Source organism: Erigeron canadensis, chromosome 3 (genome assembly GCF_010389155.1).
Source record: "Erigeron canadensis isolate Cc75 chromosome 3, C_canadensis_v1, whole genome shotgun sequence".
Lineage (NCBI taxonomy): Eukaryota > Viridiplantae > Streptophyta > Magnoliopsida > Asterales > Asteraceae > Erigeron > Erigeron canadensis.
The window spans coordinates 43,881,262-43,898,233 of record NC_057763.1 but is presented as its reverse complement, the minus strand read 5'-3'; the positions used below and the strand labels follow the sequence as shown (position 1 = coordinate 43,898,233).

The 16,972-nt window shown below is 33.5% G+C and overlaps 1 protein-coding gene across 1 annotated transcript; it reads left to right on the top strand.

The window, feature by feature from the left end:
* The first annotated feature begins 11,215 nt into the window (after positions 1-11,215).
* On the top strand, positions 11,216-16,033 carry LOC122591278. The gene is made up of 3 exons (XM_043763518.1): positions 11,216-11,441; positions 14,583-15,080; positions 15,361-16,033. Exons 1-3 carry the CDS (start codon positions 11,348-11,350, stop codon positions 15,948-15,950), a joined length of 1,182 nt encoding a protein of 393 aa, XP_043619453.1. The 5' UTR covers positions 11,216-11,347; the 3' UTR covers positions 15,951-16,033.
* Positions 16,034-16,972: the final 939 nt, after the last annotated feature.

Below are 16,972 nucleotides of genomic sequence, written 5' to 3'. Positions count from 1 at the left end.
TAGTTGCCTCATAGAAATGCCAAATAAAGTTAAAATGAACTTTCAAAACATTAAGCGAATCAACAGATATCATTTACGTTTGCCGTATATGGCGTCGTTTTAATTAATTAAACGGGTTAGCAACAGAAAAACGTATTGATTTTGTTTTGGTCATAACTTTCAAACCGTAACTCCGTTTTTGACGATTCAAGCGGCCATCTTTTCGTAAAAGAGTCTATTTTCCAGATTTTGGTCGAGTTTGACCTGGTTGAGGTCGACTTGGTCGAGGTCGACCTGGTTGAGTTCGACCATGGTTGAATTCAACCATATACATGCCTATATAAACTTGATCTTTCATTCCATCAAAAGGGTTTACACACATAAGATTTCTCTCTAAGGTTTTCTTTGAAAAACACCATTTTTCATCACAAAAATCCAGATTTCATAGACAAGAAAGAGTTTGTCTTTCAAATCCTCTCTTAAATCTCTCGATTTCGGTTCTAAACGCTTTCAATCAATCAAGGCTTCAATCTTTGATCAAGAAACAATTGAATATTATCATTCTCTTCATAAAAAACTTGTGTAAGTTCTGTTCTTAATCTCTCCAATTCGTTTTTATATGTATATATATGTTTACTCTTTCGGTTCTTATCAAAAGCTAAGCGAATAATGTCTTTGATTATTGATTGTGCAATTTCGGTTACAATTGTATGTAAGAAACGAAATGAACCTTGATTAAGGCTTTGATTTGATACATTATGCACTCATGTAATTTGGATTTTGTGCAACTACAAGAATTGAAGATATCATTTACTTGGCTAAAAGACTCTAAAATTAGTCGATTCCATATCCAAGATTAAGGTTGTGCAATTGTCGATCACATGATGTATGAAATCGGTCGAACTTCACCCTTTTTGTACTGATTCGTGACACTTTTGTACAATCAAGACTCATGGGTATGAATTGGCTAGCCTTAGATCTCGTTATTTTAATAAAATCGCGTCAAAATCGTTCGTTTTTGCTCAAATCGCGTATGAATCCGAACCCGGCCAGTTCTAGCTCGACCTAGGCTGGTCTAGCTCGACCTAGGCAGGTCAAGCTCGACCTCTACCTGGTCTAGCTCGACCTTTGGTGGTCTAGGTTGACCCTCTGTTGACTTTTGTCGCCTAAACGGCTCATAAGGTTCCTAGTTTGACCCGAAATGACTTGTTTTAACTCTCGGACCTTTAAGACTTGGAATAAACTCATTTTGACCTCTGTCCAGATTGAAATAGACCTGCCATGGTTGAGTTCAACCACTTCCCTACTCATATAGTCGATTTCATTAGCCTATCGTGTCCATACGCGCTTATGCGGTTCTTAAATTTGACTAGTTTTCTCAAAAGGTGTAGTTTTGGTCCAATTGGCTAACACATGAATAAAAGATTTTAAAATAACATATTTGGGCTTTAGTTGGTCGAGTTCAACCATTAGGTTGAGCTCAACCTCAACTCGTTTCGGTTTCGTAAGCTTTTCGGTTAAAATCTCCGGTTTTGTCTAGTTTTCAGTAAATTCGAGTAAAACTTATTTTGAACTATAAAATGATTTCGAATGAGGTTGTATTGATATAATAATGTGTTTGAACTTAATAAAGGACTTTTTTGTCAAATCCAGACTCTTGTTCGGTTTATTCGAATTTTGTCAAACGTCGTTTTAGAAGTTAAATAAAGACATGTGCACTTAAAGGCATTTCTAATAGGCTAAGACTTAAGACTAAAGACTTTCATTGTGACTTGTCATGTATTATTGGTAGGTGTTGATTGTCGTGGACTTTGATTGTGCTTGTCGTGCTCGTCCATTATACTTTCATAACACTTTTCAGGTGAGTTTCGCAGCCCTCTTTTTACAAGTTTTGGGGTAGAAAGTATACTTATTTTTCAAATAGTTTTGTCGATTCCTGTTTATGTTCAATAAGGAGCCTGTGCGTATAGAGTTACTTGTGCCATTTGACGTGCTTGATTTTGTTTATATGTGTGTGATTTATGTGTTTATTGTTGTGATTTATGGTTTGGACATGCTTATCGTATGAGTTTGAGACTTGGACATGAGATTTGAGACTTGGACTAAGGCAGGTACCGTAAGGCCATACTTTGAGACATTGAGACTTTGAGACATTGAGACTTTGAGACATTGAGTCTTCGAGACATTGAGTCTTCGAGACATTGAGTCTTTGAGACATCGAGACATGAGGCATGAGACTTGAGACTTTGGACATATTATGGCGTAACTCTGCTCATTATGTATTGAACTAATACTTGTTTAGACTTTAATGAATCGACAAAAGACTTATTTCTTTGACTAAGACTTTTTGACTAAAACATACGAACTCACCAACCTTTGTGTTGACACGTTTTAGTATACTTTTCAGGTACTCAGGCTAATCATGGATAAAGACGGCTATGCTAGGCTTGGACTTCGGAGATTAGTGCTCCTCTATTTATTTTCAGATTTTAAGGCTACATACCTTGGAATATTTCTTTATGGACTTGGTTGTAATAAGCTATTTTAGCACTGTTATGACTTTGAACTCATGTATTTGGGAATATATTTATTATATTCTATTTCATTTAGCAGTATCTATGTAATTCCATGTCGTGCTGTACTTTTCATGACATCTCATATTTCCGCCAACAGTGGGGTGTTACATAAAAGGTATCTAACTTTTTAAAACATAAAATTAAAACCTTTTTGTTCAAAACTACTTATATCCGAACACATAATTTGATCCGATTTTATCCAAAAATTCTTTTATCCAAAATCTCACATATCCAAACCTCGAATATTCGATACTTGGAATAAAATATTTTGATTTTTTGTACCGAAATTTCAAAATTTTCAACTTTGTTAATTTTAAGTTTAGATATCCTATTTTATTTTTTTGTTGACGATTTATTTATTCATGTTGTGTCATTGGATAAAAAAAAAGCGGTAGTTCCCGAAGAATTTTAAAGATGTCTAAATTTTCGGGTTATGGATTTCAATATTCGAATTTAAATCCAAAAAGTTAAATATTTGAAGTTCTAAATATCTAAAGTTCGGATATCTAAGACTTCAGATATTTAAGTTTTAGAATTAAATCATATCGAGTTATGGGTTCAGATAGAGATAGTTCTGAACATCCAAGTGGTCCCTCCATGTACGAAAAGTTAACGAAAAGCGCGGTTAATTAAAAAATTTCAAGAAAAATTATTTATTTTTATGTTTTGAAAAGTTGAATACCTTTTATTGATATAAATTTTTTTTGAATAACTTAAATTTAAAAATTAACAAACTTGGATACCTTTTATTGATAAAAAAAAAAGGTGAATACCTTAAATTTTAAAAACTAACAAACTTGAATACCTTTTTGTGCAATTTACCTTTTATATATATAGACACATTATCATTCATTATATAAAAGATATTCAAAAAATTAATATGTGAAGGGGGTTTTATATCTATGCTTAAATACATGACAACTACATATTCTGTAAGTCCATAAGAAACGAATCGTTAATAAGTTGTTACACTTGTTTTGAGGCAAGAAATTCCTCACTATAACTCGTCGATTAATAAGGTTTAAGAAAAAGCTTTCAAATTATATGTGAGGTATCATATTGTCTCTAGGTTGCACGACACCCTTTAGATAATATATATATATATATGTTCAATATATAATATGTAAAACTTTGTTAACTTTTAACCCTAAACCGTATATGATTTTGTATATACAAGAGCAAGTACTCGTACGTTGCAGCGGTGAGATTGTGAGGGTGATAGGTCATAGAGTATGATAAGATATAGGAGGTGATATGTCATAAAGTGTCATAGCCAAATGACTTAGCCTTACGGGCTCCGCCCTCAGATTTAAAATTTCGCCGAAAGTATATCGAATGACATCTCTAATGAAAGAGCATGAAGTTTTAAGAACACCCATATAAATTTAATAATTTATCGATGTACGGTTTTTGAGATAACATATTTTGAAAGAATTAGAAGAATAAAATGATTTATGGATGAGAGAGAAAGTTGCAGACATTGATGTATGGTACATTATGTATTATCATGTGTACATTGTTGAAATTGAAAGTTGAAACCCTATTTGCTTTATAATATAGTGTATGTATATATATATATATATATATATATATAGGAGAGAGATCAAATAAGAAGGTGTCTTAAGGAGAGAAGGGAGAGAAGGTCTTATGAACCAATCAGAACGCGACATGTGGATTTAAAAAAAAAAGAACGCGGCGACATTTTTGTAAATAAATCAAACTTTTGTCAGCCTGGTTTTGGGTCACCTTGGTTCTGGGTCAGCTTGAGTTATGATCAGCTTGGTTGGTCAGCTTGGTTGGGTCAGATTGGTCAGCCTGGGTTATGGGTCAGCTTGGTTAGTCTGGAATCTGGGTCAGCTTGGGATCTACATTTATGTAGATTATGTGTAGTTTTGTGTCAAGCTGACCCAACCCACGCTAACCAACCTGACCCAGACCCCAAGCTAACCCAACCTAACCCCAAGCTGACCCAACCTGACCCCAAGCTGACCCAAAACTTATAATCTACATCTGTGTAGATTGTGTCAAGCTGACCCAACCCAAGTTAACCAAGCTCACCCAACCTGACCCAGACCCCAAGCTGACCAAACCCAACCCCAAGCTGACCCAACCTGACCCAAAACCCATAAACTACATCTGTGTAGATTGTGTCAAGCTGACCCAACCCAAGCCGACCCAGACCCCAAGCTGACCAAACCCAACCCCAAGCTGACCCAACCCCAAGCTAACCCAACCTGACCCAATCAGACCGTGACCCAAATCTGACCAAACTGATCATGCTGACCAACCAAGCTGATCAGAACCCAAGCTGGCCCAGACCAAGCTGACCACCCAACCTGACCCAGAACCCAAGCTGACCAAACCAAGCTGACCTACCAAGCTGATCATAACCCAAGCTGACCCAAAACCAGACTAACAAAAGTTTGATTTATTTACAAAAATGCCACCGCGTATTTTTTTTCATTTTGACATATATCGCGTTTTAATTGACCTATAGGACCTTTTCTCCCTTCTCTCCTTAAGACACCTTCTTTTAGGATCTCTACCATATATGTATATATATATATATATATATATATATAGATAAAGATAATCTATAAAAGAGTGAAAGTGAGGTTTCAAAAACATGAGAACAAGTTGTTATTTTTTGAGTAAAATGGGATGATTTATGTGGATGACTCAATTTACTATTATACATTAAAATAATAACAAAACAATAAATGGTAAATTAAAAAATATAAATAAAAAATCAACTTATTTGTAGCATGATACCCTTGTTACTCTATTTATTACTGTACAAAGTTATCATGGTTGCTCGATGCTATCACCATCAACCTGATTTTAAGTCCATTGCTTATAAGGGCAAGCTTCTAGGAGTTAGCTTATAGGAGTTTCTAGCATTACATTACCTAAGACTCTCGTTATTTATAAAGACAGCTTCTTGTAACTTTTTCGCTACATTATCAATTAATTTATAATTTATTTCTCACACACAAATACATATATTATATACCCCGCACATATATGGAAAAAAAAAAATTGTTGCCGATAGACCGCACCTCATCTCATGCGCCTTCCAACTTCTCCACCAGGAAGTTTTCCCCGGACGCACCCACTTAGACGCTTGGTGACAATAGCGTCTGACTTTTTGGAGCTCGAGGATGCTCCTCCTAGAAAATTATAAGCACCGGCGTAGCTAACCGCATATCCCTATACAAAATAGTTAAAACGTACACATCGACTGTGGTGTATTGAATGAGTACTATATAATTAATCCATAATAGTATGTAAAGGTGTGTATCTAGCTAGCTACTTAACAAGCTAGCTAGCTGGCCTGTTGAAGTGAAGGTTCCAGCTGCCGCCTATATATATATGCGTTTCATTGCATAGCATCATCAACACATAGTTTTTAATTACATACATAGATATATAACAGCTAGCTAGCAAGATATATATATATTAGGAAAATATGGTAATTAAACAATTAGTTTATCATCAATATAATTAACCACATATGTATATATATAGTTTTCGTTTACATATATAATCTTTATTAGTTAATTGTGTTTGTTTCTGTTGATGATCACATGCAGGTTCAACATTGGTGTTTTTTAGTTAATTTATCGATTAATAATATAACAATATATTATTGAGCTATATATATGTGATGATGATGATGTATGTGTTTGTGTTTGTGTTTGTGTTTTCAGACTAGCGGCGGATTGATTGTTAAGGTTGGACCATGGGGGGGACTTGGCGGCAAGTACCCATGGCAACTCGACCTTGGTGATTCTCGGCTTACTGGGATCGTGGTCAAGAGTGACTCACAGTGTGTACACTCTATCCAGTTCATGTATGTTGATAGCACCGGCCACTCATACCTCTCTCCATTATTTGGTGGTGCTGGCGGTGATAAAACTGAAGCGGTACGTACGTAATATTAATTATTAAGTGATCCATCGATGATCGCCTCATGCATGCATTCATATATGCACCCATAATATATATATACATACACGTACATTAATTGATAGATCTAGCTACTATAATTAATTTGGAGGCCGGCTGGTTATCTAATTAACTGTTTTCATATATATATGTCACGTACGTACGTACGTACGTACAGATTCTGTTTGCCGATGAAGCACTGGTCCGGATTGGCGGAACTTTTGGATATAGTTATGAACAAATTCTAAATGACAAATATAAACCTGTGATTCTCAAATCACATTCAAACTAATCTCAATTAGATGAAGAAAAAAGCTCACAATGATTACTCTCGATACTCGATCGTAATTCACTCAACTATATGTTCAATGTTCTATTACAATTATCTTCTTATTATTATTACAATTTTTTTTATATTAAATCTAGAGAGAGAAGCAGGAGAATTGATATATATGAATAGATATCGGAATATGTATATTGATACTAAAAAGAGTTTTGAAGCAGCTTTATATACATGTTCAACTTTGATCTTTATGCATCTTTAGTCCCTTAGACTCTCACCGACTTCACCTTTGGTCCTAAACACTCTTTTCTTCAAGTTGACAACACAAGCCCTTCAGACTCCTTCTTTCTTCATATTTAGTCCTGCATAAAACTCAACCAACAATAAACATTCATATTTTAAGAATGAGATTATAATTTTATCAAGTTATCCTCCGCATGTTGTGATGACATCATTGTCATTGATGTCATCACAACCAACTTGAATAAGTATAAATGTGGGCCAGGAGGCGAAACACCTTTCACTCTTCCTCTGGAAGAGGGAAAGGTTGTTGGTTTCTTTGGAAAGTATGGGGATCGCCTTGACAATTTTGGAGTCACAATTAAGGGGGTTCCTGACAATTGATTATTAGCTACCTACCTAGCTATCTACATACTTGTTCGATCGAGGTGCAACTACTACTGTATCCTAGCTGTCTACGTACGTGTATCGTTATTTCCCCTTTTTAATTACTCGTATGTGTCAATAACCGTACGTACGTACGTACGTGCCCCTAATCACGATTAGAATAAGCGTGTCTCCACGCACTGTGAATGTACATTTCAGTTTCCTTTGTAATCCTCAATAATATACAGCTTCTGATCATTAAATAAATGAATATTAATATAATGTGTAATATTATATATTATTCATGCTGCATGTGTGTCATTGATCTTGAGTTACTGATTAGTTTAATAATTAACCTTATAGCTTAATTTTTGACATATGAGACCCGGCCCAAAGTACGTAGGTATAGGACACTCATCGATCAGCTGGTCCAATTCACTAATGCAGAGTCTAATTAGATTCCCTGTGACAAGTAATGGGCTTTGCAGAGTTGCTTGGCTTTCTTGAGGATTTAACTCCTTAAGAAATGGGCTTTCTTTATTAGAGATGTGGTATTTGGTGTTTGGGCCATCTACGCTGGATTCTTCCAGTCCCATTTTGGCAAAGGTTTACTTTTATCTCCGTTATCCAACAAGGGAGAAAAACAACAAAAAAAACAACAAAAAAAAAGAAAACACGAGAAACTCGAAATCGCAAAACACCTTGAAGCACCAAACAACAGTCTAAGTTCTTTATAAATATAACTAGCACGGTACCCGCATAATATAGCGGTGTTTGTGGCGGCAACAATGTGGTGGTAAGGGACGACTGCTGGTGCTAAAGACAACATCGAGTGGTGTAGATAAGATAATTGATGTAAAGGTAATTAATTTAAAGAGTTACTAAAGATATTTTAAAAGAGAAAAAAACTAATAGTGTAATAATCATTAAAGGTATTTTAGACATTTTTTCTCATGTAACTTTCAACATATGAGCTATAATTTTTATATATAATATAGGATAGATATAGAAGTATAGACTGCTTCACGAATAACACAATAAAAACCACACTTAGTTCACTTTCTATTTTCATTAACCCGAAATGCTATTTAAAAAACCACCCACAAGACACAATATGATAGTTATGATATACGAATCAAAAAGTAATTATAATGCAATGATACAGCGGTCACGGGGTGGTGATATTAACAGCGGCGAGTAATATTATAAGGAATTGATATATTTGGACAGTGTATGAATTTTAAGAGAAAATATTTACTCCTGCAATTACATTTGTTTATTTTGCTATTATTGTTTTAATTAATGTTTTACATTCAATTACAAATTGTTCTTGTTATTTGATGTAACTATTTATACATTTTATTTTAAACTAATAATATACAAAGTTCAAGTTTATTTTTCATTATAAATGCAAGCTAAAACCCAGAATTTATTTTATGTGAGGAATTCAAGAATATTCACTGACTTATCACTCGAAAGAGTCAAATTAAAACCTTGAAAGATCATTTATGCTAGCTACTATATATATCATTAGAGGGTTTAATTAGAGTATCATTGCCAAATGTTTATAAAAACAAAGTCATTAATATATGAAGATTTTTTCAAGTTAAATATTACTTAATAGGTCAAGTGAAAATTTTTGGAGCGCAAATTTATGTATAATCTTTAGAATAGATCCGACTTTTTTTATTTATTAATATTTTTTACTTTCGAACTCAATGTAACCTATCAACTTGGGATGCTCTCTAGGTGGTTAGTTAACTCTAATTGGGTATGAACAAATATATATATATAAACCGGTTGGGTGAGCCCCCACACAGAGTGTAAAAAGGCCAATAAAAGTCACATATTATATACATACTAAAAGTAATATGCTATGTACAAGTGTTTTAAACATAAAATGTATAACTACTTAGGGGCAAGGGTGTAGTCGGCTAAAACCATCGGTAAAATCGGCAAAACTATAGCACGTGAATCAGCAAGTTTCGGCAAGCAAAATCGGCAAGTTTTGGCAAGCAAGATCGGCTAGTTTTGGCCGATGCATGTGAACGTTGGGAGCGTTATCGGGAAGGTTTTTTTTTTTTTTTTGTCTTTTTCCTTTAAAGGAAGAATTGGCAAATCGGCACTATAGCATCACATTTGGGAAGTTTTTGGCTAAAATTGGTTTTTTTTTTACTTAGAAACATGGCGGCTTGTGATTGACTGATTTCTTGCCAAAACTTGCCAATTAGCCACAAGTGTGGCACTACACCCTTGCCCCTTATAGCACATATTAACTTTTATTAATTTTCATTTTAAATTTCACCTCACGTCAAAGTTTTCGTTTTCATTTTTTTGACACTAAAGTTTTAGGTTTTCATGTTTTTAGCAAATAACTTTCACACAGTTACAATTTTATTTTTAAATATTTAGTTTTTAACTATTTTCATCCGTCTTTTTATATATATAACGTTTTCAATATAACAACTTTTATCATTGTCACATCTAATGTTCATGTAACATTTAAAACATTATTATATTTATTGTTTATGTTTTGATACATCTTATTATTCTTTTATATAATTTTTTTATTGTTGTTGCTACATATTTAGTTGTCTTTTTTTTAGTAAGGTTTATATCTTTTAACTTTTACCTCATACCATAGTTTTCGTTTTCATTTTTTTGACACTAAACTTTTGGGCTCTCATGTTTTTATCAAACTTTCACTTTGTTATGGTTTTACCTTTAAATATTTGATTTTTGATTATTTTCAACCGTCTTTATATATATAACCACTTTCATTATTGCTACGTTTTACGTTCATGTAATATTTAAAACATTAATATAGTTATTATATATGTGTCTATACATCTAAGCATTCCTTTTAAAATTTTTTTATTGTTATTACTATATATAGTTGTATTTTTTAAAGTTTGGGTTTGGATATTTGACACAAATTTGGGTCCAAAACATTATCGTATAAAATACGTATGTCGCGGCAACACGCGGGTAAAAATAACTAGTTAAAATACTGAAAAGGGACGAAAGGAATACTTACATCATTAGCTTCTCTTAAATTAATTAGTAAAATTTAACACAGATGTCGTCATGGAAACATCAAGTGCCAATCGCTAGTACTTTTACCGTTTTACACTATATAAACACATTTGGCCCGTTTCCACCCACCCGCTTCCCAAAACACGGATTCCGGATATCTTTACGCGTTTGTGCCTTGCTTCCTGTTATCAAAGCATCCATTATTATAATGATTGATTTTATTTATCCCTCAATAAAACAATTTTTGTAAATTACTTTATGAAGTAATACAATAATCTAGAAGCTAAAAGTAAATAAGCCAAAACCAAAACTTTCTTTCTAAGTAGACGATCGAAATGTTTTGGGGTTCTATGAAAGGTTACAAAATCGACATCGAGACCAAACAAAAACTCGTCGAGCCGGTAACATTAGAAAAAAAAAAAAACGCGAAGGTTGCAATATAATACACAAAAGTTAAGAAAAATAAGTGAGTAGGCCGAATACGAGGGGGGACACACCGCATATGTGATTGGACGTGTGAAGCAACAAAAGGTCGCGTCCAATACCCCTTTTTTTTTCTTCCCCAAAATTCCTTTAATAATAGTACCAGTTGGTAAAAAAAGAAAAGAGAAAGGAATTTACTTTTCCGTAAAATAATGACAAATAATTCCCTTCATTCTTTAACATAAAAAAAAAAAAGAGAGAGTAAAAACATAAAAATAAAGTTATTATAGTAATAATTAAAAAGCTAGCTAGCAAAGCAGGACAACCAACAACATATATAGGCTTTGGGAATCTTGGTTAAAAAAGACACACTACCAGTAGTACTCTACTCTCACTCTCCACACTTCCATTTCTTCTCTCCCTGTGTGTGTGCTGTTTTTATAGATATAGAAGAAACAAACATATTATTATATTATATTTAAAGAAGAAAGAAAAAATGGGGGGTTCAGCAGCATCAACCTTGGTGTTTTGCCTTGTTATATTCCATTTAGTTTCTGCTGCTCTTGCTGCTGATGCTGATGCTGAAGATGGTATGTATACACTTTACTCTTTTATTAATTATTATTATATCTAGCTATTATGTTGTTGTGTTTTTACACTATATAATTGCTGTATTATTATACTTATATATATATATATATATATTTGAGTTCGATCTGTCAATCTGAGTGTTTGTTAGTTGTTACAGTGTTACATTACATTGCATATGCGTTAGCTATTTATGTGTCGGTTGTTGTGTGAGAAGATCAGGTTGATAATATTTACTGTATAATGTAATAATTCGTGTCTTTAATTATGTTGCTATTTTTTTTTAATTTACTCATATTTATTTAAGTAAATATAAATTGTGATGTAGAGTAAATTTTGTCAGTAAAAATAAAATTTAGTTAAGTTATATAGCTCCCCCGGAATTCGGTAATTAAGGCGGTAAGTAACTGTGCATCTTTAGTTGTACTAGACTGTACAAGTCACTATGCACAAAAAAAAAAAAAAAAACTCATACTCAATTTTTGCAACCTCCTTTTATTTCTTACCCTTTTATTGCAGGATACTTGTGTAACTTGTTTGCAATAATGGTTTCTTTAAGTTTATTTATGTACACAAACTAATTGCCCCCTTTTATGAATAGATAGTTATATAAGTTGGTTTTGGACCATCTTCAACCATTACATTGTCTTTTAGAATTAAGTTTAATTGGAATAACTAAAAAATAACCTTCAAGCTGAAAACTCGATATGAAGCCTTTCACTTGGACACATTACACCGACCTTCACACCTGACCTCCAATGGTTTTACTCAGGAGTCCAGTGTGGTAAAACTGGCCTTCTCTCATTATGAAGTTAGATTAAATGTACATATTTCAGGTTGGGACTCCTTTTTCCTTTTCTTGTTTCTTTAATGTGTTTTAGCATATCAACGTACTGAATGATTGCTGGTCTTGTGTTTTTTGGACAAAAATTGTGAAGCATCAATTAATTAAGATAACTATATTAAACTTAAAGTTTGAAACTTTCCTCTTTTTTTTTTTTATTAAAAAAAAAAATGCGCCTAATTTTTATAAAAAAGTACTTATTCCAAGTTAAATATATATCTAAGATGAACCTCGTAGTGCTTTATTTTCCAGTACAAGATGCTTGACTTCTATAAAGTCACCATCTCAACAACTCGAGAATCATTTTAATTATATATATATATATATATAGTACCACTTTATAATTGTCTTGCTATCTATGTTGTCTTCTATTGTAAGTGTTCATCTCAACTCAGCCCATCCTGTTTGAGAATGTATTTTTCTCATTTATTCATTTGTTTAAGATTATAGCGAATCGCTAGCTAGCTCTTGAATAATAAAAAATAAACCGTTTACTGGGTAATTTTCTGTGATTTTCCGTCCATCAAAACCCTTGCTTTGTAAATGCTAACACATTGTATAATGTACAACTTTGTAAGACATAAACATGTTGTATATTCCTAAATCCTAACTTCTGTTGATGCGTACATTCATATCTCATCCCGACCCGTCTAGGTCTTTGACTTCCTGATATTAGCATTACCCAAATCAAAGGGAAAAAGAAAAGTTGCATTAATGTAGTTATAGACTTGAAGCAATTTCATGATTGCTTTGACACTAGAATGGGGTTTTTGTTTAGTAAATGTCATTAAATTCATTTTCACCCATTTTCGAATCTTTTCTCAAACTACATTCATTACTAGGCTAGATAGACTTATCAACGCATTACTTCAATACTACTGTAAAACCATTGTATCATTACAGTTATCATAGGTACTTATTTCAACTAATCTGACTCAACTTTGGAAAGAAAACTAACATATCTAAAATGAACCAGAACAATCTTATAAAGTTTTTGTTAGAAAGCAACTTTTATTTATATATGCTATTTTTTATGACTACAAATAAGTTAACCTTACATAATACTATCTATATCGGGTATACAGTATTGCAATATAATTGTTGTATCTGCGATGCATATAACGCTTGATTATATGCTATAATCTCTTAGTTAACTGTGGCTTGACCTCTTTATTTTTCCCATCAGTTGTGACAAAGTTTCTATCTATTTTTTACAAGTTCACATGATCACGTTCATTTAATATTGTAAAATTTGACATTGCATATATCAGAATATGTCTAAATAGATAAATCAAAACATGGTCCTCGTGCCTTTGTCTACAATCTTCAATTGTCCCTCATCTAGTTGGTTTTTGTTGTCTTTTTCTTGGTTGATTGTAGAAGAGTTCATTTGGGTATGAGCTGATAGAAGAAATGTCACATCAGTTATTGGGTCACCCAAAAACAAGGAACTGTAAATTTTTATGTTAGCTTAACAAGAACCACATGAATTTAAGCATGGTGTATAAAAAAGACTCATGGGAAGGAATTATACTTTTAAGAACTGTCATTGTTACTGTTCGAACCACTAACAAACTAACACGCCGTTTAAAAAAAGAAATAATTTGTTCATGAAGTTAAAAAAAATGAAGTTTTATACTATAATGGTACTATTATCAGCAATAACTCAGGGAATAGCAAATCCTATTGGAGATATGCTTCATTGATTTATCAAAAGTTACAACAAGTCGTCTAATTGAGCAGTGTTTTTATAAAGTAAAAATCTTTCTTCAAAAAAACGCGTGAAATTATTGTTTTCACTATATTGGAGTGTTGTGTTTTGGCCGTTCAGAAATCTGTAGGCCCATTTGGGATGTCATGGCATCTTTGACCAAAAGTAATAATGTGTTAGTAAAACAATGATCTTATACTGTGATATCAAATACAGGATGTAACATGGAACTTGCAACATTTTTTACATACAAAATCTTGTAGCTTTTGTTAGTTTCTATAAATAGACAAGCTATATATCTATACTCATGGTCTTAAATTTAATCTTTAAAGTATTAAGAAATTAATGAAGCAATTACCATATTAAATTGATATAAAAATGGAAAATAGTCAAACACTAATTAGAATGCTTAACAAACATAAACAAAATATTTTTGTCTTGACAGAAATTTGCTATCCGTGTTAAAAATTGAAAGTTTGACTTAGATTTGAAGTTAAATATTATAGTAAAATTCTATATTGACATTCAAGTTATTATGACACATTTTTTCCATACAATAAATAACAAGTTACTTTTCACAAATTGTAGGCTTATTAATCAATGGTGATTTCGAGACAGCACCGTCTGGAGGCTTCGGTGATGATGGCGTCGGCGACAGCCCCAATGCCGTTCCAAACTGGAAGCTAAACGGTACAGTGGAGCTAGTGGCGTCGGGCCAGAAACAAGGTGGAATGATCCTCATTGTACCAGAAGGAAGACATGCAGTGAGGCTAGGCAATGATGCACAGATCAGCCAAGAAGTGAAACTAGAAAAAGGCGAGATCTACTCGATAACGTTCAGTGCGTCTCGCACGTGTGCCCAGCTTGAGTCACTAAACGTGTCGGTTCCACCAGCCTCACAAAACATTGATCTTCAAACGTTGTATAGTGTCCAAGGATGGGATACCTACGCATGGGCGTTTCAGGCGGACCAAGAAGATGCCCATGTCGTTTTTACAAATCCCGGCATGGAAGATGACCCCACTTGTGGTCCCATCATCGATGACATTGCCATTAAAAAGCTTTTTGTACCAACAAAACCAAAAGGTTTATTTTTATCATTGGCAAATTGGGCGGGTTGAGTAACAACTTTTCTTTTGCATTGGGTATTTGGGTTACCAAAAAGATATTTATCTAAATTTTGTACCTTTTTATATAATAGTAATTAATTATTATAATGTCATATATGATTATGATTATAAAAAATATAAACTGTTTGATCAGTAAACAAAAAAATAACTCTACTCTTGAAAATTAGAAATAACAGTAGTTTTGCAATCTTGAATTCAGCCTGAAGTCACCAATTTAACTGTGATCATTGTTACAGATAATGCAGTTTTAAATGGAGACTTTGAAGAAGGCCCGTGGATGTTTAGAAATGCTTCCCTAGGAGTTCTACTCCCAACCAACCTGGATGAAGAAACTTCATCTTTGCCCGGTTGGATAGTTGAGTCTAACCGAGCAGTCCGTTACATTAACTCATACCATTTCTCAGTGCCTGGAGGAAAACGGGCCCTTGAATTACTTTCCGGTAAAGAAGGCATAATTTCACAAATGGTGCCAACCACCCCAAACAAGCCTTATAGAATGTCATTCTCACTTGGCCATGCTGGAGACTCGTGCAAGCAACCACTAGCAGTAATGGCCTTTGCGGGTGACCAAGCTGAGAATATACACTATACCCCCAATGCTAATTCCACATTCCAAACTGCAGACGTGAATTTTACGGCCAAGGCTGAGAGGACGCGGGTGGCATTCTATAGTGTGTATTACAACACCCGGAGTGATGATATGAGCTCTTTATGTGGACCCGTGGTGGACGATATAAGGGTGGTTGTTTCTGCAGGTTTTAGGGATGCAGGATGGTCTGTTTTAAGGTTCGGATTTATGGTTGTGGTTATGTTGTTTATGGTTTAGTTGAAGTAGGTTTTCTTGGACAAATAGTCCTTTATTTATTGTTCTACGTTAAGATGTGGTAATCAAATTAAAGGTTTTGGTAATTTTCACTTGGCAACTTGTTAATGAAGTTGTGTATGTAGTAATGAAAGTTTTCCAAAATGAAGTGTTATTATGGTACAAGCAGGATATATGTTTTGTAATTGTATGTATAGGAATGCAATTTATCTTCTTTAAAATACTGATCACTTCCATTGAAATGGACCCTGCTTTTATTGGATACATTATATTGAATGGATAGCAGATCTTTTATCAGTCAGTTGGGAGACACAGAGAAATTAAACTCCCGAGATATCAGTTTCTTTATATTTTGATTTCCATCTAAATTGTGAAGAAATGGGGAGAAGTCATATGAAGAAAAATTTCTCCGTGCCCATCTACAGAGAATTTGACAATAGGCATAAAACATAAGAGTATAAATGCTAACATCACGCATCCACATTCACTTTGTTTTTCTCAAATTACAAATTTTACGGAGAAATTTCTCATTAATCATAATCATTGTTGTTTTTCATCATATAATTATAATTGCTATTATTCAAAGAAAACTTTGATCGAGTTAATGCTTCTCATTAATCATAATCATTGATGTTTGCTTCTTAATATGTTTGGCGGCTGGTATCCCGACCATTTTTTTGGTAATTAAACCAGACTATTTGCATCGATTATCGCTGCAAATAGTGGTGTTTTTGTTTATATCTAACTATTTGCAGCGATTACTGATAGGGGTCCCGCTATTTTTTGTCAGATTTGCCATTACAGACAGGGGAGCCCGCACTATTTGCAGCGACTATCGCTGCAAATACTAGGTGTGTTCTAGATACCAAAAAAGCTTGGTTGGGATATGAATCCCTATATGTTTAATTATACTAAGGCTATTTATAGTTGGAATTTTAGTACTCGAGTTAATGCTTCTCTTTTGACTATTGATCTTCATATATATTATCAAAATAAAACCCATGGCAGATTCATATTAATTGAAT

What these genes read in the sequence shown, in the direction of transcription:
- LOC122591278 (XM_043763518.1), top strand. Translation starts at nt 11,348, where the DNA reads ATGGGGGGTTCAGCAGCATCAACCTTGGTGTTTTGCCTTGTTATATTC. An exon ending in TGATGCTGATGCTGAAGATG is followed by an intron (nt 11,442 to 14,582) that starts GTATGTATACAC and finishes CACAAATTGTAG; the next exon opens with GCTTATTAATCAATGGTGAT. An exon ending in TGTACCAACAAAACCAAAAG is followed by an intron (nt 15,081 to 15,360) that starts GTTTATTTTTAT and finishes TCATTGTTACAG; the next exon opens with ATAATGCAGTTTTAAATGGA.